This window comes from Cynara cardunculus (genome assembly GCF_001531365.2).
Source record: "Cynara cardunculus var. scolymus isolate 2C chromosome LG 6, CcrdV1, whole genome shotgun sequence".
NCBI lineage: Eukaryota > Viridiplantae > Streptophyta > Magnoliopsida > Asterales > Asteraceae > Cynara > Cynara cardunculus.
Genome location: NC_037533.1, coordinates 297,900 through 322,717, shown reverse-complemented (window position 1 = coordinate 322,717; position 24,818 = coordinate 297,900). Strand labels below are relative to the sequence as shown.

The 24,818-nt window shown below is 34.0% G+C and overlaps 3 protein-coding genes across 3 annotated transcripts; 2 read left to right on the top strand and 1 right to left on the bottom strand.

The window, feature by feature from the left end:
* Positions 1–2,527: 2,527 nt before the first annotated feature.
* On the top strand, positions 2,528–5,795 carry LOC112514640 (phospho-2-dehydro-3-deoxyheptonate aldolase 1, chloroplastic-like). Its single transcript, XM_025121222.1, has 5 exons — positions 2,528–3,131; positions 3,560–3,837; positions 3,965–4,241; positions 4,332–4,577; positions 5,316–5,795. The coding sequence occupies exons 1-5, from the start codon at positions 2,550–2,552 to the stop codon at positions 5,571–5,573; spliced, it is 1,641 nt and encodes a 546-aa protein (XP_024976990.1). The 5' UTR covers positions 2,528–2,549; the 3' UTR covers positions 5,574–5,795.
* Positions 5,796–10,058: 4,263 nt separating this feature from the next.
* Positions 10,059–13,024, top strand: LOC112514705 (wall-associated receptor kinase 2-like). The gene is made up of 3 exons (XM_025121305.1): positions 10,059–10,671; positions 11,015–11,185; positions 11,928–13,024. The coding sequence occupies exons 1-3, from the start codon at positions 10,059–10,061 to the stop codon at positions 13,022–13,024; spliced, it is 1,881 nt and encodes a 626-aa protein (XP_024977073.1).
* Positions 13,025–13,573: 549 nt separating this feature from the next.
* Positions 13,574–18,130, bottom strand: LOC112514299 (serine/threonine-protein kinase SAPK1-like). The gene is made up of 10 exons (XM_025120670.1): positions 18,109–18,130; positions 17,589–17,715; positions 17,395–17,469; positions 16,154–16,255; positions 15,996–16,049; positions 15,811–15,903; positions 15,174–15,266; positions 14,671–14,775; positions 14,489–14,587; positions 13,574–14,163 (listed from the first exon to the last, which is right to left on the bottom strand). The coding sequence occupies exons 2-10, from the start codon at positions 17,706–17,708 to the stop codon at positions 13,888–13,890; spliced, it is 1,017 nt and encodes a 338-aa protein (XP_024976438.1). The 5' UTR covers positions 17,709–17,715; positions 18,109–18,130; the 3' UTR covers positions 13,574–13,887.
* Positions 18,131–24,818: the final 6,688 nt, after the last annotated feature.

The following is a 24,818-nucleotide window of genomic DNA, read 5'->3' as shown; positions in this document are numbered from 1 at the left end:
GTGGTCATCTTATAATTTTAAAACTCTAAGAGTTATTTTTGACAAACCATAGGAATCAAAATTGTAGTTTACTTCTGATTTCTTTTGTTATATTATATACAATACAATTATGGTTTTCATTTCATTTGCTTAGAAAATCACATTATTTAATTATTCGTTTTGAAGATGCCATTGATTTTTATATTAGTTTTAATTAAAATGTAGTTTATATTTTTTATTATAAATAAGTAAAAAGAAAAAACCAACAATTACCTCCCACGTAATTACTTATATCCATTTCAACGATTTGTTTTCTTATTTAATATTGAAAAGATTAAAACCCATAAAATTTGTATAGCAATGGCCACAATTTATGTATGTCTTAATAAAAATAAGTAAATTTATCTTTCGAATTTAAATCTTATTTTAAATAATATTTTAATAAGTTATATATATATATATATATGTTTTTATTAACCTAGATATCTAACCCACTATACGAGCCGACTAATCCCATTACGACCACCTGATTTACAGATAGCCCGGAGTCACCGCATTTGAATCTTCATGGCCATAAGGGGATTTTTATTCTTCCTTAAATTTGAACCTGGTACTTTTGACTTTTGGAGCCAAGCTCAAACCAATGAAGCACCACCCTTGTGGTTAAGTTACGTATATTTTTAATTATGCCTTTTAAATTAGATTATCTGAAATAGAGAAAATAGATATATTTACCTTTTTTTACCTCAAAAGATTATTTAAACCTTATCCTAAATCGAGAATCTAGAAAAAAGCAGGAAAAAATATCCATATATGAAAAACTCTCCAAACATGGTTTATCAAATGTATTTAATTTCCTATTCCGATAAAGTTTAATGCATTATTATTTTATATAAAATTTGTTTAAAGGCTTAATGAGATATTAAAGGTATTGAATATTTTAATAACATAATTAATGTTGTAATCGGCATAATGTATAATATGTTAGAGTTGGATGTAGAGATTTTACTTTGAGTGAATTACATCATTAGTCCTTGTGGTTTGCTCCAAATTTGGATATCCTCCCTGAAGCGTATATCTACAGTAGTGGTCCTTAACTTTTCATTTTCAGAACAATGGTAGTCTCTCGAGTTAACACCATTAGTTAAAGGTTGTTAGCCACTCCATATCTCTATTACATGAGGGATAATTTTGTCTTCGTTCTCTTGATCCATTTTTTGAATTAAAACAAAAGCAATTCATCAAGATCATATGAAATCTCAGACATTATTAGCAACAAAAATATTAAAAATTCTAAATCAAATCAAATACAAAAACAAATTTCAATAACATATAAACTCAAATGTAAAGATGGAATTAGAAACTGAAACTGTTTTCTATTAAATATAAATACAAAACAACTCACAATAAAAATCCATAGAACCCAAAATCAAACCCTAAAGCTCAAAATCAACCCTCATGCTTCAAGGGGTTGCATAAATAGATGTCAGAATTCCGATCAAGCATCGATTCATGGTGTATATTTACCATGAGGTTCACCGTTCACAAATCGTGAAGGGGATGGTTCATTGTATACGGTGTATTCTAAAATCAAACTTGGATATGTTGCTTCTTCTTTAATCGAACTCACCGGCATTAAAGTCACAAGGTTCACCATTTTTCATTCAGACATGTTGCTTCTTATTCTTGGTTCACTCTTTCTAATTTGTTCCAAATCTCATTTCCATTGTCTTTGGCTTTGGAAGTAATCATTGGAGGGAAGAGGGTGATTGATTTGTTTCTTCTTCTTTGAGCAAGAATGGAGAAGGGGGGGGGGGGGGGGGACAGAACAAAAGGGGAAAGCGTTGCCGAAAAACGAAAGGGGTTTGTCGGAGAAAGGCCAGGACATAATTTGCCGAGATTTACAACATTCACTGTGCATGGTTGATTTATACATACATAATATATGTTATTAATTATTCAATATAACATTAGTTTATGAATTTAAGAAATTAAGTCAAAAATGATGGATTTGCCCTCATCTAAGAGGCACATATCTCTATCTAACGGTGTTAACTTAAAAGAACTGCCGGTGTTATGAAAATGAAAAATCAAGAACCACCGATATAGATAATGTGTTTGAGGGACCATGTCAAAATTTAGAGCAAACCACATGGACGAACGGTGTAATTCATTCGCATGTTCTATTCTCCATTTTAGAAAACTCATGGAAAATGTGTGGAAAATACTTCCATATTTTGGAATCTAAAGACTTTTCAACATGTAATTTTTGGTCATCATGACCATTTACCTTATTCATCATAATTAGTTCATCGGCTAACAAAATTATTGTAAAATATAATTTTAACATCATATAATTACCATTTTTATCCGCAATTTTTTTCATTTGATATAAAAAGACCTTTTTAGAAAGCAAAATATTTTATGTTGAGTTAGGGAAAAATATTAAAATAAATACTTTTTAATTTGATGATTTTTTTTTTATTTTCCTACCTAACCCTTCCTTATATAACCCCCTCATGCATCCCCAACCCCTGAAGACACCCTCCGATCACAACCTATTTACCAAAATGGCACTCTCCACCACCAACTCTCTCCTCCCCACCAAATCCTTCCAAATGCAATCTCTCCCACCACCACTCAAATCTTTTCCGACCACCACACCCACCGCCACCAGACTCATCCAACCAATCTTCGCCGTCCATTCACCCGACCCATCGAAAACCCCCGTGGACAAGTCATCATCTTCATCAAAACCCTCCTCCCCTGCCACCGCCGCCACCTCCTCCACCACCTCTCCGACGCTCACCGCAACCACAAAAACTTCAGATTCCAAATCTCCTAAACAATGGTCCATCGACAGCTGGAGAACCAAAAAGGCACTTCAACTTCCCGAATACCCAGATCAAGTCGAGCTCGATTCGGTCCTCCAGACCCTCGATTCCTTCCCGCCGATTGTGTTCGCCGGAGAAGCTCGCCACCTTGAGGAACGCCTTGGTGAGGCTGCTATGGGGAATGCCTTTCTTTTGCAAGGTGGTGATTGTGCTGAGAGTTTCAAGGAGTTTAATGCCAACAATATTCGTGATACTTTCAGAGTGATTCTTCAAATGGGTGCTGTCTTGATGTTTGGTGGTCAAATGCCTGTCATCAAGGTCAGTATCTTTCTTTATTATACACATTATTATGGTTTGAGTTTGACCCTTTTCGATTTTCTTGGTAATCCATTCAATCTATAATTGAATTACACTTTGATCACAAATTTTGATACAATATCAAGTTGAAAAGCTGTTAAAGCTGAAACCTTTATCTACATGGTTGTAGTTTTTCCCCTAAAAGTTGAAATTCATGCCAATATTCTGTAATTCATTAGATTTTCTTTAATTTTCAAAATAATTCGTATCTGTTTTTGGCTAAAGACACCATCTTGATTTCATGAAAATTGCTAACTTTTTCATGCTAAATCAACTGTTTACCCATCATCCAGTAAATTGATGATATACTAGATGAATTATATGAAGGGAGTGAAGATCTTGTTTGAATTTGAATTTGAATTYGGATTCTTGGAATTTGATGAAAACAGGTGGGAAGAATGGCTGGTCAGTTTGCAAAGCCCAGATCAGACTCTTTTGAGGAGAAAGATGGTGTGAAGCTACCAAGKTACAGAGGAGATAATGTAAATGGTGATGCATTTGATTTGAAATCAAGAACACCAGACCCTCAAAGATTGATCAGAGCATACTGCCAATCAGCGGCCACTCTTAATCTCTTGAGGGCTTTCGCCACCGGAGGTTATGCCGCTATGCAGAGAGTTACTCAATGGAATCTTGATTTCACCGAGCAGAGCGAACAGGGTGATAGGTATGCTACTCTATTAAGTGATTCATTTATTCACACATGAATCATTTATCTATRTATGAACCTTGATTCTTGGTTATTAGTATGATTTAGATGTATTTATGATGAGACTTTTGCTATGGGATCTTAGGTATCTTGAGCTAGCTAGCCGAGTTGATGAGGCACTTGGGTTCATGTCGGCTGTCGGACTTACAGTGGACCACCCTATCATGACCACCACTGATTTCTGGACATCCCATGAGTGCTTACACTTGCCATATGAGCAATCTCTCACTAGGTTGGATTCAACTTCTAGCTTATACTATGATTGTTYGGCTCATTTCCTCTGGGCCGGTGAGCGAACTCGCCAGCTTGATGGTGCACATGTTGAGTTCCTTAGAGGAATCGCAAACCCACTTGGAATTAAGGTATATTTGTGGTCATTGATTTCTTTTTCTTGCACCCTTTTAGTCAAAAAACATGAACACGAAGCTGAAATTACTATTTTGTCCCTGTAGGTGAGTGACAAGATGGATCCGAATGAGTTGGTGAAGCTTATCGACATCTTAAACCCTCAAAACAAGCCGGGGAGGATTACAATCATAACAAGAATGGGAGCGGAGAACATGAGGGTCAAACTTCCGCATCTTATTAGAGCGGTTAGAAGGGCTGGTCAAATCGTGACGTGGGTCAGCGATCCTATGCATGGCAACACTATTAAGGCTCCATCAGGACTCAAAACTCGCCCCTTTGATGCTATCAGGGTAACTTACTCATCTCATCACTTGTATCAACCTTCTTTAGTTATATCATAATTTAGAAACCAAAATCATATTTAGGAAATTTTACCAAACCAAAGAAAAATCTATAGTTAACATCTTTTCACAAGTAAGTGGTCTTCATAGAAATAACTGCTTTACTCTTCATAGTAGAGGTCACGTTTGCATACATCTTACCCTCCCCATACCCCACCTGGGATATACTGAGTTTCTTTGATTTGGTTACATCTAACCCTATGAAAAAGGGTATTTAATGTGTGTTCTACTTATCGTGTGGACCTTTGTTAGCATATATACGAAGGGAGGTGTGCATTTATGTGTGAAATGTCAAGAATGAAGTCATTATCGAGTGAATTATAGGACCCCTTCTCTCTATCATGATATAGTATCACTTGATCATCAAGTGAACACGTCATATTCCTCGAACGACAATAACTTTGTGTTGATGTTTGTCATGTGCATTTATTTAAGGGTAGGGTCTGTTTATTTCAAGTATACTTTAGTCATGGGGTTGCCATGTGCACAATGTCGTAGGTCTTTTTGATTCTCATTGTTATTGTTGGAGTCCCTGATCTGCTAGACACAAACCATCAAACCTATATGTATAGGATCCTTCCTTTTTCTCCATGAGGGATCTTTTAGAGAGTGATTCAAAAAGATTTCACATACTCTCAAAACATGGTATCAAAGCTGGTGTCTAATAAAAAAGAGTTGTTATAACAGGCGGAAGTGAGAGCGTTCTTTGATGTGCACGAGCAAGAAGGAAGCCACCCTGGAGGAGTTCATCTTGAAATGACGGGGCAAAATGTGACGGAATGCATTGGTGGTTCAAGAACGGTGACTTTTGACGACCTTGGGTCACGGTACCACACTCACTGCGACCCTAGACTGAACGCGAGCCAATCGCTAGAGCTTGCATTCATCATTGCGGAGCGGCTCAGAAAGAGGAGAATGGGGGTGAAACAATCTTTGGCTCTCTGAGACACCATGAAGGACTTGCTTGTGGTTGAGTTATGTTATGAAAGTTTGCTTGTTTTGAGTTGAGGGGTTTTGTGTTGTATTTGTATACTGGAAGAAGGTGAAGGTGTTTTTGAGAGTTTGGAAATGATGAGAAAGTGAAATGATAAGTTATGTATGATCTGATCTGATACAACATATATCATGAAAAGTTGCTATGGACTGTGTTTTTATTTGGGTTGTTCATTTGTCCTTGATGGTTTGGTTTGGTTTGGTTTGGTTTGGTTTGCAATTAGATGATGGTTGTAGCCGTAGGAAGATGACACAAAAAGGGCCTTCTACTCCTACTGCTTTTTAAATATGCATTAGGAATAGGAATAGGATTAGATTGCTTATATTTTTGCTGAACAACCATTTCTTCTACAACATAAGGTTTTATTCATATACCAGGTGCAGGTGGTAACTTTACTTAGTTGTTGATTGATGAAAGAAAGCATCGAAAGTTTGAATTTGATACAATGGTTAAAAGGTATCACAATAATTGTCTTATAATTTTATTTCTCAATGTTTTATTTTGTTAGAATTAAGAGAGTTTTTAAATACATTGCTTGTACAAAAATGAATATATATATATATACAAGTTTGAATTCGATATAAAGTGTTAAAATGTATCAGAATAATTATGATACAATTTTATTTCTAAATATTTTATTATGTTAGAATAAAGAGAGTTAAAATATATTGGTTGCAAAAAATGAATATGTAGCGTAAAAGAAGTTAAATTGTGAAATAACATACTATAGATATATAACTAATTTATTGGTTTTGGTTGTCTTATTATTATAAGAATAAAGAGAGGTGTAATATATTTCTTGTGAAAAATAAAAATATAATTTATAAATAACATATATCAATTCGGTATATTATTATGTGTAAAGCCAAATATTACCTTTTATAATAAAAAATCCAATAAAATTGTGACATGGAACGTGGTTATAGTATAAAATTATCAAATTATGTTTTAGTTCGAAAAGATGGGAAATTATCGTTTTTTTTCCTTCTATGAATATCCTGAATCCTAAAAAAATGTAGTAGAAGATAAATAATTAATTGTTTACAAAAACAATCTACAATCTTCAAAATGAAAATAACAAAATTACCAATCCGAGACATCTAGATCGATTTCAAAGTCCATATTGTGTGGAAAATTGAGGTACTAATTCAAAATGAAAACATACAATTTCCACGTTTTGTGTATCCAGTCTCATGGAGATATTGGAGCATCTAATTAGTTTTCTCGGAACTTCAGAGATGAAGTAAACACACCAGCAACTGATTTTGCCATAGAATTTTCTTGTTCCTTCTTATATGGTTTCTCTAATCTCCTTCAGTTTGCTTTTAATCGCAGACAACAGAGTACATAGAGAGATCGAGAAAATAGAACTAAACACCCATAATTATTGTTACATATCTTTCTATAGATGCATAGAAAGATAGAGAAAGGCGTATCGCTAGCTATACTATCAATCCATAATTTCTTATCGGGATCGAGAGATGTAGAAGAGCAAAGAAGTTTGTGATAAAAAGATGTAGAAGAGAAAGAATTGTAACGGTAGAAGATGAAGAGTAAAGAAGTTTATGATAGAAAGACGTAAAAGAGAATGAATTGTAACGGTAGAAGATGAAGAGTAAAAGTCTTAGATTAAATAAAAACCTAAAATAAAAAGAAAAAATGGAGAAAAAAAGGAAGACATGAATACTAGTATAAGGAGATGTCATATCAATATTGTATGTTTCTGCTTTATCTGCTTTATAGATATATATAGATTATTTCCTAAGTAAATTATAGGGGTTTAATTTGGTTTATTAATAAATATAAAGAAATGTTATTAAATTCATTGTTGTTGCCTGTTGGTACATATAACATGGTAAGAGTTGGACCATATGAAATCATCATACAATCATTATCATATCAAAGGGATCTTTCCATTGTTCGATTGAGATACCATTTTTAAGAATCTTCAATAATAAATAAATAAAATCCAACATTTCTATATATTATATATATTACTTATATTATAATTATTATTCCTTCAAATAACAATATTAAAAAACAAGCAAAAAAAACCAAACCTTTGATTTTAGTATGGACTGTTAAATACAGGTTTATAATGAACATTTAAAGAAGCAGTTTTGTTTGGTTTATTATATATTTGGAAATTCAATTTAATGAATTTGTTAATAGCACATATAATAATGACCTAAAAAGATGAAGACATGTTAAAAATTATCCACTAGTTGTGTTTAAATACGAACCATGTTATTATTTTTCGATTAAAAACTCGTATAATTAAGCCTATTTGTGAAAAATACAAACAAAATTGAATGCTTTTAAAATTGGAGAGTTTTGATGTATAGGTAGCTTTTTTTTTTTTTTTTTCTTCTGGTAGTTGTTGGAGATTTATCCCTTGTTTTAATTTGAAATCCTATTTTAAGTAAATAAAATGTATTTAAACAAATAATGGACAAATTATTAAGCTTAATGCATTAAGTTATGATATTTCTAAATTGTTAACAAATAAAATGTATTTGTAACAATTTGAGTTTTTCTTTGATACATTAATAATGTCTTATTTATTTATTTACTTTTTTTATTGTGTTGTTTCATCTTGTTGTGTTGTATTTTCATTATCAGTACCATTATGTTGTAGATTTTCATATAACAATTCATTTGGAATGGAAGAAAATGTGCGATATTTATTTGGGTTGGTAGAACTGCAATAAGTTGGGTTTGTTTTTTCTTTGATTTTGATAGGGACTCCCAAAAAAGTGAAAACCTGATTAAACCGTCAACCCAATCTTGTAAATAACCTGATTAATTCCAACTCCTCAAGTCGTCAAAACTGTCGACCTGTCAATTAATAGGGTTGAAATTGGGTAAGATATACCTCAACCCAATCCGTCAATTTGTGGATAATATATTTATATATATGGATTACAAATATGTCGGGTTACTAATTCTGAAAAAATCTTAAGAGCTTGAAATAAAATAAATGGAAAAAAAAGAGAAGTTACGTGAAGAATAACAAATTTTCAAGGAAATTTTTGTATTTCTTGCTTTTGAAAAACATGTACATGGGATGATGAGATATATATGTAATGTATCGTGTGAGAAGTGTAAGAAAAGATATGAATCTTTGATCACTTTTAATCTCATGTTTACCCATTAAATTGAGTTTTAGAAAGAAATTGATTCGGTGCATCTCGATGCAGCCTTATTAGTATTGACATTCAAAATATTTAAAAACAAATATGGATCAAGTTGAAAAAAAAGTTAAAGAAAGGCAGCAAGTTGAATGAGAGTTAGAAATTTTGGATTTGATTTTTAAGGGATTTCAAAAGATTCCATTTTAGATAACATAAAACTTTTTTTTTTTTTTTATTTGAGTCAATAACATAAACTAAATACATGCTAATAAGAATGATGCACAGCTTTGTGTGTTTGTTTTTCTTGAAGGTCCCATATATAATCTTTTAGGTGATTATATATGTATGGCCTTCATCCTAATAACACACACCCTATTCCTAACCTCATATTTCTATTTCTATTTCTATTTCTATTTCTATATATTCGATTCGATTCGACTGTGTATGAATGATATATGACAGATGATGCCTTGCAGCTCCTCCCAATCCATATTTATAAGAGATGAAGAAGCTCGTAAGCAAAGACAGAAACTACTTATCTTATATGCTGGGGAATTAAACAAACACAGATCATGAATTGAATTGAGCAGGGAATGGAAGTTCTTCAACAAAAATGTTTGTTTTGTAAATCATAAATGCCTCAATGGTTGTAATTGTTTATTTAATTTCCTTGTTTAGAATATTCATTCATTCTACAATACTATTTTACGGGTACAGTAACAGATTTGTATAATACAAGAGCCAAATGTATCTTTGTTTTTAGTTCCTGTCGATTTAAGAAAAAGTTAACAGCTAGTTTATGTAACTAGAAATAAAACAAAAAGTCGGCCATTCGGCATCGCTTTTATCATCTTCTGTTTCTTACACACAGGTCCCGCCTTCGTCCTACTCTTCAACCATCTTCAAATCAAGGCCTTCGTCCTACTCTTCAACCATCTTCAAATCNGCCTTCGTCCTACTCTTCAACCATCTTCAAATCAAGGCCTTCGTCCTACTCTTCAACCATCTTCAAATCTAAAACATCGATTCCAAGTCAAGTCCATTCAGATGCCAAGATTCACTATGACAATACTGCATTTCACAATACTGGTTCTGATATTATCAACCACCTTTGCAGGCTCTGAATCAGCTCAATCCCTATCCCTGCCCGCCTGCCCCGATAAATGCGGTAATATTACTATTCCCTACCCTTTTGGAACCAAGAAAGGTTGCTACTTGACCAAATCCTATCTCGTAAATTGTACGACACTAAGACTGTCCAATACCAGATTCAAACTCTTACACATATCACTTAACGGTTCTATGCGTGGATTCTTGCCTATGGGTTATCGTTGTTACAACAAGACTCGCGGTCTAATTAGCGCGTCAGAACCCAGAATTGCGTTGTCCAGGTTCCCTATTTCAAGCACACACAACCTCTTGACCGCGGTTGGGTGCGACACTAGAGCCAACATCAAGGCCTATGAGGGTGAAGACTACATAACMGGATGTCTATCAATGACTGGGTGTGATGGGTTAACCAATGGTTCATGTTTAGGCATGGGTTGCAGCCAGGTTCCAGTCCCTTATGATCTCACAAGTTTTCGCATCCATGCACAAAGCAACACGGGGAAAGTAGGGAAGTGGAGTTACAATAATTGCACGTATGCTTTTCTTGTTGAGAAAGACCGTTACACGTTTGTTGAAACGGATCTTGATAATATGCGGAATCGGTCTTTCCCAGTGGTTTTAGAATGGTCAGTTGGGAACACAAGCTGTAAAATAGCTCAAATGAACAAGACTACCCATCTTTGCAAAGAGAATAGTGTATGCTATGATGATTCGATCATATCGTTCAACCAAGGTTCTCAGGGGTATCGTTGTAAATGTGCTCAAGGGTACCAAGGTAACCCGTACCTCCCAAATGGATGTCAAGGTAATTTTGTATGTCAGAGTTTCACATTGGTTAGGCTTGAATTTTTCTACTTTATATATGGTAGGAACCCACTCTCTTTCCATTGGCTCATCTGACGAGTCCTATGATGGATTCCAAATATCTCACATGGTATCAATTACCTATGGGCATCTGTGTCCATCTAGCCTCGGTTGGAGGGGGCAGACGTGTTAGCGTCTTACAACAGCTAGACCTGGACTTTTTTATTTATTTATGTTGAAACCCCTCTTCTTTTCTCAAGGACCCTCGGTTGGAGAGGAGTTCCCCATATCTCATGGATCTTCTAAATACACACATTGTTCACCATGATTTGTACTTTTTTCAGATATCAACGAATGTGAAGGACCTAAGCACGATTGCGTGCATGCTTGTGGTAACACAAACGGGAGCTACAATTGTTCATGTCCGTTAGGGATGGGTGGCGATGGTAGAAAGGATGGGACCGGTTGTTCTTATTTAGAAGCAGCTAAATCGCTTAAAAGTTCAGTCTACCTCGGTCAGTATAAATTCCTTTCTCACTTGATCTCTTCTATGAAAATCATATGAGCATATGCAAAGCTTGGTGATCAAGTAGTACGAAGTTTCTTGCTTAATAGATAGAGGTATATCTGAGCTTGGCTAGGTAGCTACGGGTTTGTACAAGCTCGAGTCTTGGTCGGTTGGTTCGTGATTTAGGCTCACTACAAGAAAATGTCTTTTAGGTCCCCATCCGTCCTAATTGGAGTACTTAATGGGACTTTATGTTTAAACAACCAAGAACTGTGCGTCGTATATAAACGCATTACAATAACTTGTTACGACAAATAGACATGAGAATTGAATCATTCTATTAGTCTTTTTATACTATGCTTTTGAATAGTGTCCTATACATAAAAAGGCCAAGATGACGCTTTTCAAAAGTGTCCTATAATAAGGCTAATAGAACGGTTTTACTTTTTGTGTCATATTAAGTTGTCCAACTTCGTCAAATAGACCTTGTTAAGTCACCTAACACTCCGTTCTAACAACTTATTGTAATGCAGTTAGATAGGACGTACATAGTACTCTATTAGGATACCCAAGGAAGGTCGGACGTCCTAAAAAATACTCATTTAATTGTAGTGGTCATATGTTACCTGTGTTTAAGCTTGGTTCACCATTCTTAGCTCGAAAGAACTCATGTCAAGTCCTACCAAAGTTTGTATGATCGGTTCATGAGAATACATATGTGGTAGTGTTTTCTAACTATCAATCGACAGGTATCAGCATGGGAACCGCGGGTTCAGCTGTGTTAACACTTATCTTATACTGGGGAGTCAAACAAAGGCAAATCATGAAGAGCAGGGAGAAGTTCTTCAAGAAAAACGGCGGATTGATCTTGCAGAAACTACTCTTTGAATCTAAACATATGGAGAAGATCATATTTGCAGCACGAGATCTTGAAAAGGCAACGAATAACTTCAATAAAACCAATGTCATCGGTCAAGGAGGTTTTGGGATCGTGTATAAAGGCATACTAGCAGATAAAACAACGGTTGCCATCAAGAAATCTAAGTCGATTGACGAGAACCAGATTGAACAGTTTATAAATGAAGTGATCATTCTATCAGAGATTAGCCACCCGAATGTGGTCAAACTCTTGGGTTGTTGCCTAGAAACGCAAACTCCTCTTCTGGTTTACGAGTTTGTAGCAAATAAGACCGTTTTCCACCACCTACACGAAAAATACGAGATATCCTCAATGGCGTTTGAAAGGCGCTTAAACTTAGCCGCACAGATTTCTGAAGCTCTTGCTCATATACACTCATCTACACAAATCATTCATAGAGATGTTAAATCTTCAAACATACTTTTGACCGATGATTTCACTGCTAAAGTGTCGGACTTTGGGATCTCAAGGTTCATTCCTGTTGACGAGACTCATTTACAGACATTGGTGCATGGAACTCTTGGGTACATAGATCCTGAGTATTTTCGTTCTGGAATTTTGACCGTTAAAAGTGATGTTTATAGTTTTGGGATGGTTCTGGTTGAGCTTCTTACGGGTAGAAAGGTCTTTTCACCTGATGGAACCGAAAGTGAGTTGGGTCTAGCAACATTTTTCGTTTCTTCCATGGAACGGGGTCGTTTAATTCAAGTTCTTGATGATCGGGTGAGGAATGATGGGGTTAATGAGCATATTGAACACTTGGCAAGGCTTGCAAAAGATTGTGTGGAATTAGAAGGCAAGAAAAGGCCTACGATGAAAGAAGTGAAAGAGAAACTCGAGGAACTGAGACAATCTTACTCGAAGAGTTGTATCGTGTCCACGAAAATTAAGTTTATTGACTTTGACGAGCTTCTATTGTTTGATTGATAGAAAAAGGCGACACATTTGTCCCTACCTCAGTAGTAGGATGGCAGGCATCCATACCCATCGCTTACTGATGACTCACTGTGATTTACCTACGTCATGATGGCTATGGGACCGGTGCAATGGGATGATTCAGAGAATGGCTCATTCTATCTTTCCTAATTCATACCTTTCTTGTGTACTCAAAGTGTTTGGTTGAAAGAGTCACATTGTCATTTTAAACAAATTCGATTGGTCGGTTGTAACATAAAATCTTTTATTTTTGTGGACCGTGGGCATCAAGCCAGCTTGTGAGCACCACGACTAATCTCATGGACCCTAAAGCTACCAGCCAAAAAATCCCATTGGTCCGAGGAGACTCGAACTAGCGATCTTTGCGGAGGAATTTTGTTACCATCATTACGATTATTTGTTTCTTTTGTTACCGTAACCCTAAGGAAAAGTGATAGTGTTCGTAAAACGTCATGATTCCAATTGTTACTTTACACGAACGTAACTTCAAAATCCTGTAAAACAACCTCATAGCAAAAGGAAGTACTGAAGTTCTATCGGTAGAGGAGAATACGTTGTATATGCTATATTATTTAATTCAATATACTATAAAAACATATGTTCACTTTTTGGGCAGAGGTCAGGTCTGCATACATCATTACCGCTCAGACCCCACCTTCGAGTGAGATATATTGGGTTTATTTGGTTTGGGTTGGTTTATATACCACAACATATACGAAGGACGACTAACAAGATCTTATTACAGAACAAAAAAACTAAAATTTCGATAACCATTCATAAAAGAACTCACAAGTTATCTCCGATGATGAGCGAAGTAGCCGTTGACCAATAAAACACGTCGTTTTGTTGTTCTTTCACAACGAGCAAACATAATCGTCACTTATGTCTATATCTTCGATATCTGACTCATCCAAATCATCAAAGTCCATGCTATCGCCAAGAAGTTGTGCCGATCCATCATTGAGCATCCCGGGATGTATTCTTGCCTCTTGTATTATTGACAATATTTCATCAACGGTTTGATACGTGTCGTTTGAATTCGTGTCCTGAGAGCTTCCTTCGACCATTAAATCCGTAGGCAAGTTCTTTAAGAACCATGGGTGCATTTGAATTTCTGGAATGGTTATTCTCTGCAAAACCCGAAAAATAAGAACAAACAAGTTGCAAATGTTTGAGTCCCATATCAGCTAAAAACAAACCATCAAACATGCATATATAGACTTAAGTTTAGGGAAAACTAAAAAAAATGAAAAACTAAGGAACACCCTAGTAACCGTACATTCTATGCACATGTTCATACTGGACAAATCACTTTTATGCACACGTTCATACTGGACAAATCTGTCCACTTTTATGCACATGTGCATACACATCATCCATATACAAACCATCAAACCTGCATTTAAAGTTGCAACGTTTCTTTATTTGTAAATATATGGCATTTTAAGGTTCTACCTTCTCGGGATTTGCAACGAATATCCGATACAGAAGATGTCTGCATTCCAATGAAATTTCTACAGTATCTGGAATCGCATATTGGACACTAAGTATCCGCTGTCATAAATCAAACTAATTTTAATCAAACTCCATAAAAAACGACATTTTTAACTTCAGTTAAAGTTTAAGATATTACGCACACAAACAGTTGTTCGAAAGTTCTTTGGATCATCCGGATCTCCAAAAGGATATAGCCCGACGAGCATCACGTACAGCGTAACCCCACATGACCAAACATCTGCAAGCTACAATTTCCCAAGGGCTAAAATAGGAAATGCAAAATTCTGAAAGACTTGTTGACTTTTCAAACCATCGTACTTGGCCGTTCATTGCATACAAAATATCGTTTTTATTAAAATAACACTTGGCTTTGATGTATGAGCGATTTTGGACAAAGATGCTTGTTTTTTTCACAATTAAGCCATAATTGGCAACCATAAGCCATTTGGTTAACCAAAATGTAAGCTTGCTTTTGAAAAAATTATCTGCCAACAGCTAGTGTTTCAGCCAAACGTAGCCTCAGCAAGAAAAAATTTACTCTTGAAACCCTCGTAAACTGGTGTTTGTATGGAGAAGTCAAGTACAATGGTTTAAAAAATCAATTACCCGACTATTGAATGATAAAAAAATGCAAAGGCGGCACCTTTCCATCATATTCTTTTCTTGATAGAACTTCGGGTGCGATGTAAGCAGGTGTCCCCACTGCTGACTTCGGTTGAGAATGCAGAACCGCCGACTGAATTGCACAAACCGCAGCAATTCGATAATCAAAACTTCGAATGACACTACAACAAAATCGGCTTTATAGGACACCAATATGTCTAAATGTCTTAATAGACTACATTATAGGACCAAACAATTATGTGTCCCATGTAATAGTATTACAATAGGATAAGAGGATGTATTTGGCCATCCTAACAAGTTTTTAAGGACACTTCTGAAATAAAGTGTCCCATTAGCTTTTTCGTAGAACATCTTTGAAAATTGTCTTATAAACACATTTTTATAAGACATGTTTTTAAGTAATGTCATAGAAAGACTAATAGGGTGTTTTATTTCACAAGTGTCCTAAAAAATTTGTTAGAACACCCAAGAGCGTTCTAACACCGTATTGTAACACCTTTACATAGAAGGTACAACTGTTTAGTACTATAAACTTAAGTCCTGTAAAGCAGTCTATTAGGACATCTAAACATATATGGCATCCTATAAAGACAATTTAGTTGTAGCGTGGAGATAGAACCCACAAAATGCAAACGAAAATGTGGTAAATGCATTACCTTCGAATACCCAAAATCACATATTTTAACACGAGGAGCTGTGTTTCCATCTAGCAGTGTGTTTTCGAGCTTAAGATCTCTGTGACAAACTTCCTACAAACAGACCAATTTCTCGACATCTAAAACCAGAGCCAATAACGTTGTGAATAGAAAGAAAGACCAGATTGAACAAATGAAGCTTATACCATCGTATGACAGTAGCTAACTCCCGATATAAGTTGTTGAAAGAAAAATCTCGCCTGTCGCATTTACGAGAAAAACCGAGATCAAAAAGTTAGATATTCATGATATTCAACTTCAATCGGCATTCAAGAATTAATCCATGCGTACATAGACAACTTGCCTCATTCTCACTGAATTTACCCGCATTGCATATCCTCTCGAAAAGCTCCCCACCAGCAGCATACTCCATAACTATTGCTAGATGAGTCGGTGTTAGCAAGACCTGAAAAACCATAAGCCGATGCATCTTATTGATTTGTAGACCAGCACTAGCAGCATACTCCATAACTATTCATGTTTGCTGATTCAATGAGCAAAACACACTCTACAACAAACTCGGTTTTGTAGGACGTCAAATATGTCAAGGGGTTGTTTGGTTGGTTTTCCATTAAAACCCGTATGCATAAAGATGTCTTTCTGTATTAATCTGTCTGTATAGACTCGGAAGATTTTCGTTTGGAAGAGTTTTTTCATCATTGAAAGGAGCATGTTTTTTAATTGGGAGGGGCAGGTTTGAAAATTTTTTTGGCTTTCTGCATAAAGCTCTCCGTTAGAAGCTTATTGAATAAACCACTTTCTATTTCATTAAGCCACTACCAAACAATCATATATAGCTGACCGAATAAGCTGCGTCTCATTAAGATGCTACAAACAGGCCCTAAATGTCCTATTAGGCTGGTTTATAGTACCAAACAATTAGCATCCTATGTAAACATGTTACGATAAGTTGATTGAACATTTTTGTAAGTCCTGCCAATTTTTAGGACAATTTTGAAACATAGTGTCCATTTTGTCTTTTCACATGACATGTCTGAAAAGAGTGACTTATAAAAGCAAGTGACATATACAAAGACTTGTTCATAAAAAGTGTCTGTAAAATAACTAATAGAATACTTTTATTTCAAAAGTGTCCTAAAAACTTGTTAAGATGCCAAATACATCCTATCAACTTGTTGTAACACTTTCATGTATGATGCACAATTTTTTGGTTGATAAACTTAATTCCCATAAAGCGGTCTATTATGACATTTAGACAGATTTCCGTCCTATAATGTCGATTTTGTTGCAGTGGCAAGTACGAGATGTGATGTCAAACTTGTAATAGTACATCATCTTGAACAAGTGAAGTTGAATTATAAACAATCTGAATCTTTTTTGATACTTCTGTAGCATAACATATTTAGAGGATAAACACTTCACAAAATCCATTGAATCTTTGTAGTCAAAGTTTGACTTTTTTGGTGTAGTTAGCAAATTTCAATAAACCTCTGCTTAATTAAGCAGTGCTTAACCATCAGATGATTACCAATTTTCAAATCAAAAAACAGAAAGTATATAGTTAAGTATATGTCCAGTATCTACCTCTTTGAATCTGATGATATTTGGATGCTTCAAAGATCTGTGATTCATAATCTCCCTCTGTACATGTTCATCAATCTGCAAAATTTTAAAAATCTTGATCAAACCCAGAAACTATTTGCATTAAATTCAGACAACAAATGAATCAAAACATCAAAAGATTCAAAAAATCTAATCTTTATGAAGAAAATCATAACCTTTTTGCCTCTTTCAATAAACTTGACTGCAAACAGCTCTTTGGTTCCCTTGTCCCTAACAAGCTTGGCTACCCCAAAATTGCCAGACCCAATTTCTTTAACCAGTTCATATCTCTCCATTTTTGCCCTAATTCAATCAAGAAACTCAAATCATCAACACCCACAAACCCTAAACTAAACCCTGTTTTTAATCAAGAAACTCAAATCAATCAACACCCACAAACCCTAAACCATTGATTTTAATCAAGAAACTCAAATCATCAACACCCACAAACCCTAAACCATGTTTTTATCAACAAACTGAAATCAATCAACACCCACAACCCCTAAACACGGATTTTGGTTGGAGCAGATATATGATTTGACAAAAATGGAAATTTCTGGAGGTTAGGTAGATGATGAAGTGTAATATGGGTTAGTGAAGAAGAGCAGACTTGACTGATGACTTGCTATATATAGAAATATTGATGGATATATAAAGAAGTAAAGAAGAATATCTATCTTAATATACTACCCATACCTTGCTATTATTGGATGAAAATAGTGCCCTAGGTGTCCATACCAGGTTCACCTTTTAAGTTTTGAGGAGTTGTAATTCCTCTGCTTCCAAAATTAGTATTTTCCCTGATTAAATTTAGTATTATTATGTGCAATTTATATACCTTAATCAAAATCAATATAAGTTTATGATTATGATGTGTTTTATTTAACTTTTTAAGGATGAATCTTACAAAAGGTATTAAGATATGATGAATCTAGAAACATGTGTGGCAAGTTATGGAATCCATCATTATGGAGGAATTTGTTTGGTTATTAAAGTATTCTTTGGATCATATAATCTTTATGTAAAGACATTTTAGATACATGGTGTGTAAGTTTTCTATTTTTCATCTTTTTTATTATTTTTTTAATTAAAGTTATGCATAAGGGAAAGCAAACAAATTCATATAAAGACCCTAAAGCATGCAAAAAAAAAACTTGGAAAATTGATTTATATAATCGCTAAAGGTGTTTTCAATCAATTGAGTTTTTTATTATGTGATATCGTTAAAGATATTAAAATCTTAAAAGAACGGTCTTATTTGTCTCAAGATCAATTTTTTTATCATTATGGTTAAGGTAGAAATAGGTTTGTATCAGGTTTTTGACTTAAAAAAATATCAAGAAAACATTCGGCAGTAATTGAATAGTCATTGCATAACCATGAAAATGGTATAACTTAAGGTACTTACAAGCCATGGTCAAGAAATCATCGATCGCATGTATCTAAATAAAAGTTTACAATATTATATGTTAACAAGGTTCCATGGTGCGAGTCGCGAGACATGGTGTGGCGGCGAGGTCACCTCAAGCCTTAGGAGTCAGGCGGGGCCACGACGTTTTTCAAGACGTGACTTATGGCGGCAAAATCTTTATATCATATATAATATTATACGTATAAGCATCTATTTTCTACTATTACTTAATGCGTCTATGATATTAAATAATTTAAATTATGTTATATATTAGAAACTAACGAATAAGACATCAAAAAGTAAAAAAAAATATATTGCATTACGAAAACAATGCATCAAGCCATGGCGTTCCACAGGCATAACATGGTGTGATACACAAGCTTAAAGCCACGACGTTTGTTACAACGAGCTATTTTAGAACATTGTGTGTTAAGCATAAATGTGATGGGTCAGGCCGTTTCCAAAAATACTTGGGCGGTTGGGTGGTGGAAGGTAGCTATGACAACGACAATAGCGGTCAGTAGGTTGGGCGAGCAGGGATTGTGTGGGGGTGGTAGTTGTGATGACGACAATAATGACATAGTGGTCGTGGAGATGAGGGTGGGTGGCTGGTAGCTATGACGATGACAGTAGTGGCATGGTGGTCGGTAGGGTGGGGTGGTAGTTGTTATGACGACAATGATGACATGGTGGTCGGGTGACAGAGGTGGTGGGTGTAACGATGACAGTAGTGGCGTGATGGTCAGTGATGGGTTGGGGGTTAGGGTAGGGTGGGGGTGAGTGGTGGTTGTTATGACTACTGTAACGGTGTGATGGTGGGTGGGTTGGTGGTGGGGTTGTGATAGTAACAGTAGTTGCATGATTGTGGTGGGGGAGGGGTGGGCGGTGTTGGTTAAATTGAATGCAAAACGATGGAATTCAATTTATTCACTTATGTCAAAAATGATGAATTCATTAATTTATATTCAATATATTTCAATATTTGAACCAAACAAAGGAATTGGAATTTGATCAAATAAATTGATCATTCCAATTCCCTTGAAATCCTTTGAATCTTGTGAACCAAATAGTACCTTAGAAATCTTATGAGGGTAGTTGGTATTTTGCGGAGTTCCATAGGATTTGTTTGTAGTAATTCTAAAATATGTCAAAAAAACACACTTGTTTTGTAATTGTTTTTTGTAATATTCAATTAATACAAAGGTAATTTAATCATTATTATAATTTGTTTTTATAAATTATTTATAAAAAATATAATTCAGTTTCATTCCAAAATCCTATAAACTAGCAAATCAAAATTTTCAAATTATTCCAATTCTAAATCATCCCACAAAATCCAAGTTTCTTAAAAACATTTTATCAAACCAAACGAACCCTATGACCCTTTCTTCAAAAAAAAAATGCTCCTGAGTCATTTGTCTCGATCAAAAAAATGTCACATCCAAATTTATGTTTTCATTTATATAGTCATGTAAGCGTTTGAATGTCTTATTCTTGGTCATTTTGATTATCTATTTCAATTATATAAACGTACTTCCGTTTGCATGCATATGTAAATTATAGTTCGTCGATTTTATCTAATGTCTTATAAAATACATTAAAAATACGTTTGAACTGTTAAACGTTTCATTACATCATCTAAATAGTTAAGGTTTATTAATGAATTATTAACAATTATGTACCTGTATACTTTATTTAATTACTTTATACTTATTTCATCTAACCAAAAAAATTCAATTAATGATTTTATTTAATTATTTTATACTTATTGCCAACAGGCGTCTATTATTGAATTCACCCGACCCGCCAGTACCCGTTTGGGGAACGTCCAGTGCCAAAGTCACTGTTCACAACAAAAAATACATACAATTTTTACCAATGTGTAATTTTTAGTTTGTGATTAACTAAATGACTGATTTACCTTAAATAATACAAGAATTAATAAACTCTTTCATCTCATAATTAAGCGTAAAATTTAATAATAGACACTTAATATGTCTGGTTTTTTGTCTGAAGAAAGGCAAATTGAGAGGTGGATTTGGTAAGGTATCAAGTTTTTTCCTCAAATACTATATACCAACAAATTATAATTGGTACACAAAATTTTATATTATGTACCAATCAACTGTACTTTGTGTAACTGATACCAACTCTTTTCGGTTGGTACCAGTTTTATACCAACTTCAAGTTATATATATGAAAACTGTTATTATGTTTAAATTTGAAAGTGACTATTTGAGTTATTAGGTAACACATGATTTTTAAAGGTTTTTTATTGCAATGAAATAAAATTTGCAAACATTCAAATGTTACGGAGTTTTTAAAAAAAAAATTAAATCAAAAGGGTATTGTTATCTTTTGATATTAGTTTTTTTAATTTAAAAAATGAAACCCATAAAGGTCTGTAACAGCTTTGGTTTGAATTATCAATTAATATTCATCATATTTTTGGAAACGATTTTGAGTATTTTTTTTTTCATTATTTTTAGTCAAAAACATTTTATTTTTTATATTTTTGATAGCCTTCACATCTAGTTTTGATTTCAGATGAATGCATTTTATTTTTCATATGAATCCCAATCTACTTATGCATATTCTCTTCCAACTCTATTTTTCTATCAACTTTGTGTATATTAAGTTGTTTTTAGAATTCAAATCTTTAAACCAACGATTTCACTTGGATTACGATCTTTGACATGATCTCCAGATGAAATCGGTAGCAATTGCCAGTTGTCTCCCGGCCTGAATTTCCTTTCAAGAAGCAAATGGTCGAATCCCTACTCCGTCCTCCATATTTTGCACTATATTCCACGCGTATCATTCTAATCACAACACAACATCGAAAATGCCCCAATTTCCCTCCTAGTCGTTGATCAATTTGATGTGTGGTGTTGGATAAGGTTGTAACCTTTACAAAGTTTGTATTTGATGGCCGCTTCTGTATATATTGGTTGGTTTAGTTTGATGTCAAAAATAAAATAACAAATTTAAATAGAAAATGAAAATGAAAAAGAAGAAGTGCAAGTGCAAGTGGGTGGGGATTTGTATGGTTTTGCCAGTTGCCAAATTGGTTGCGACAGGTCCATATGTGTCCTCAGTCAAAGCCAGTAACGCGTCCAACCCATCCCATGCCCTCAACATTTTTATATATTAAAAAACTATTTAATCCTTTTCCCTAATTTTATTTTAACAAAATTTCAACCATCCACTAAAACCATGCCATGTGTTTCTTCTTCTTTTACTTTTACTTTTACTCAAATGTGGACATGTGTTATGGTAAATAAAATGGTAGTGACTGATTAAAAAAGACAACATAGACCAAATTATACTTATCGAATCTTTTATACTTAATGAAGATGGAAATTAGGGGCGTTCACGGTTTGGTTTGTACAATTTACCCCTTAAAATCATAAACCAAATTGTAATAACGGTTTAAGAAATTTTGTAAACCAAGTTGTTTAATAGCAAATGACCCAACAGGACCACAAAAAGGCGTCTTGTCTGACCGATTTAGACAGTTAGAGCCTTTTATGGGCTTTAAACTTAGAAAACATAACATATTTAAAATGAAATTTATACCAATATAACATTATTAAAAAGTATGATATCGCATTATAAAAGAACATCTATCTCTATAACTAAAAGGCATTGAGCAAGTTGAAAAAATGTTAAACAAAATCCACTAACAATAATTGTAATTTTGGACAAACGTTGAGCAACTCGAGGGACGGTTTGGAATTTTGGATCTGTTTTTTGTGAGACTTCGGAATTTTGCCAATTATGCATAGTATATACGGTCAATTGAGAAATGAAAACTAAATACATAGTGTTTTGGACGGACTCGTTTTTAATTGTGTCATAAAGTTGAATCTATAACATGAAAAAATATAACTAATATATGTGTATTTTGGTGGTTGGTTCGATCCAGACCGCTCAAAAAAATGTTTGACAATTTTTCAAATCAGGTCGGACCGTCAAACCGCAAAAAACGGTCTAGTTTGACTTGGTTTGAACGGTTCAACGATATTTTTGAACACCTCTAACGAAAACATTGAAATCTAAATTGGTTAGTGCATGGACTAGATGTAGAAAAGATGCTTTAAATTATTTGAATTTTGAAGCTACAAATAAGTAAAGTGAACACATTTTATATGCAGAGAACGACAAATGGAATTTAGGAAACCATCAACCAAACATTTAGGGTAAACTCTCAAGTAAAAAGTAGTAAAACTAACTTGTTGGTTCAAGAGTGTTAATGTTAATCGTCTCATATAATAAATCTATTTATAGCATATGTTTATGTGATTTAACCTTAATATTACAAGTCAAGCAGATGAATAACACATCCATAAGATTCCTCGTGTTTTGCCACCAAATCGAGTGGATGCCCAAAATTACATCCCTTAAAAGATTTGTCAACATGATGATGGATGATTTGATCGAAAATCTGAAAGTGCTCTCAAAAGAAACAAAGATCATGAGCAAGTGAAAAGAAAACATTAGCTCTCAAAGTCGGTACATCAGTACGTTGCCAATAACGGAGGGAGTCAAGATCCTTAATAGCAAACAAACCCTAAAAATCTTGAGCTTGAAGACCTAGCATTTGCGATAGAAAGATTCTAATTCAATACAGAAAAGTTCAAATGGAAATTTTGTGACAAGCATTGAAAAGTTAAACAGGACATCGGTATTCCAGAAAGGCACCAAATGATAAAAGTGTAACTTTTATCTGTTTTAATATATTTCTTCTTTTTAACTTCCAAAAACTTATAAATTCGAATTCCAAGACCCGTTACCAAAATTTGTAGATCCGCTATTGTTCTCTAAAAGCTATTTCTGTCTTATGCAATGGAGTCATAGCAACTTTTGAGACTTTTATTTCATGTTTTGCATGTATTACTTGATGTCATTTGTTGTCTTATGTTATACTACTAGTATATTAGGTTAACATCAGATACACATGAAAGATTGGGTAACCATAAACAAGTGTTTATAGAAAAATAAATACATGACATGGAATATCTTAATTGTTTGGATACTTGATAGCGAATGCACACATCAATGACTGGAAATAGAAACCTAATCTCCACATATGATCAATGTGGCTGTAGACAAGTTGTCATCGGTGGAAATACCAAAGAAAAAGTAATTAGGACAGATAATATAAAATGCAATAATTTTTGACAAAAATGTAGTATTGGAAGTACTCCACATGGATATTTTTGTCCTTGGCAAATCCAAAGTTACGGAGCAAATTTCTATACTTTGTCGGTTGTGGGAGATTTTTCGATGTAGCTGGACTTGATTTTTTAAAACAAGAAAGTGAAACTTACCATTTTGACATGACAAATAGTTGTTATACACCTCCCAAACGTTTGTCAGCCACCCACAAACATTTATTAAAATAAAATGATATGGCAATATGCATTTGAACGAAAATCAAAATATGTGATGATGGTATGATAGCATCAAGTGAAGTTGAACTCATGAGCTCTTATTTTTTTAGGACGATAGATGGTTCATTGATTTCCACCTTTGATATAATTTATTCTATTAAGGTTATGTATGACGAACTAACTGATAAATAAATCATGTTCGACAAAAACTAGCTGATAAACATATAAAATGACCAAAAAGAACATTTGAAAATTTAGTCGTCACAATATTTTATAATATAATTAAAATCAATTTTTATTAATATAATATCTATACTATATTATAAAGCATTTGACAAAAACTTTTAAAAACCACTTATTATGCGTAAAGTACTGTTTATTAATGCATATTACTTAAAACTCAAGATTACAAGTAGATTTTGCGTAAGTACAAATTATTAAAGCTCCATATCTAAATTCGTGTAACTAATTGCAGATAAACATAATCAAATACAGAATAAACATTTCATTTTAAATATAAAAAATCTAAAATATAATTAGGATAATCATTGAGTTCAAACAGAATACTTAATTATTATCTTTATAAAATGTTATATTAT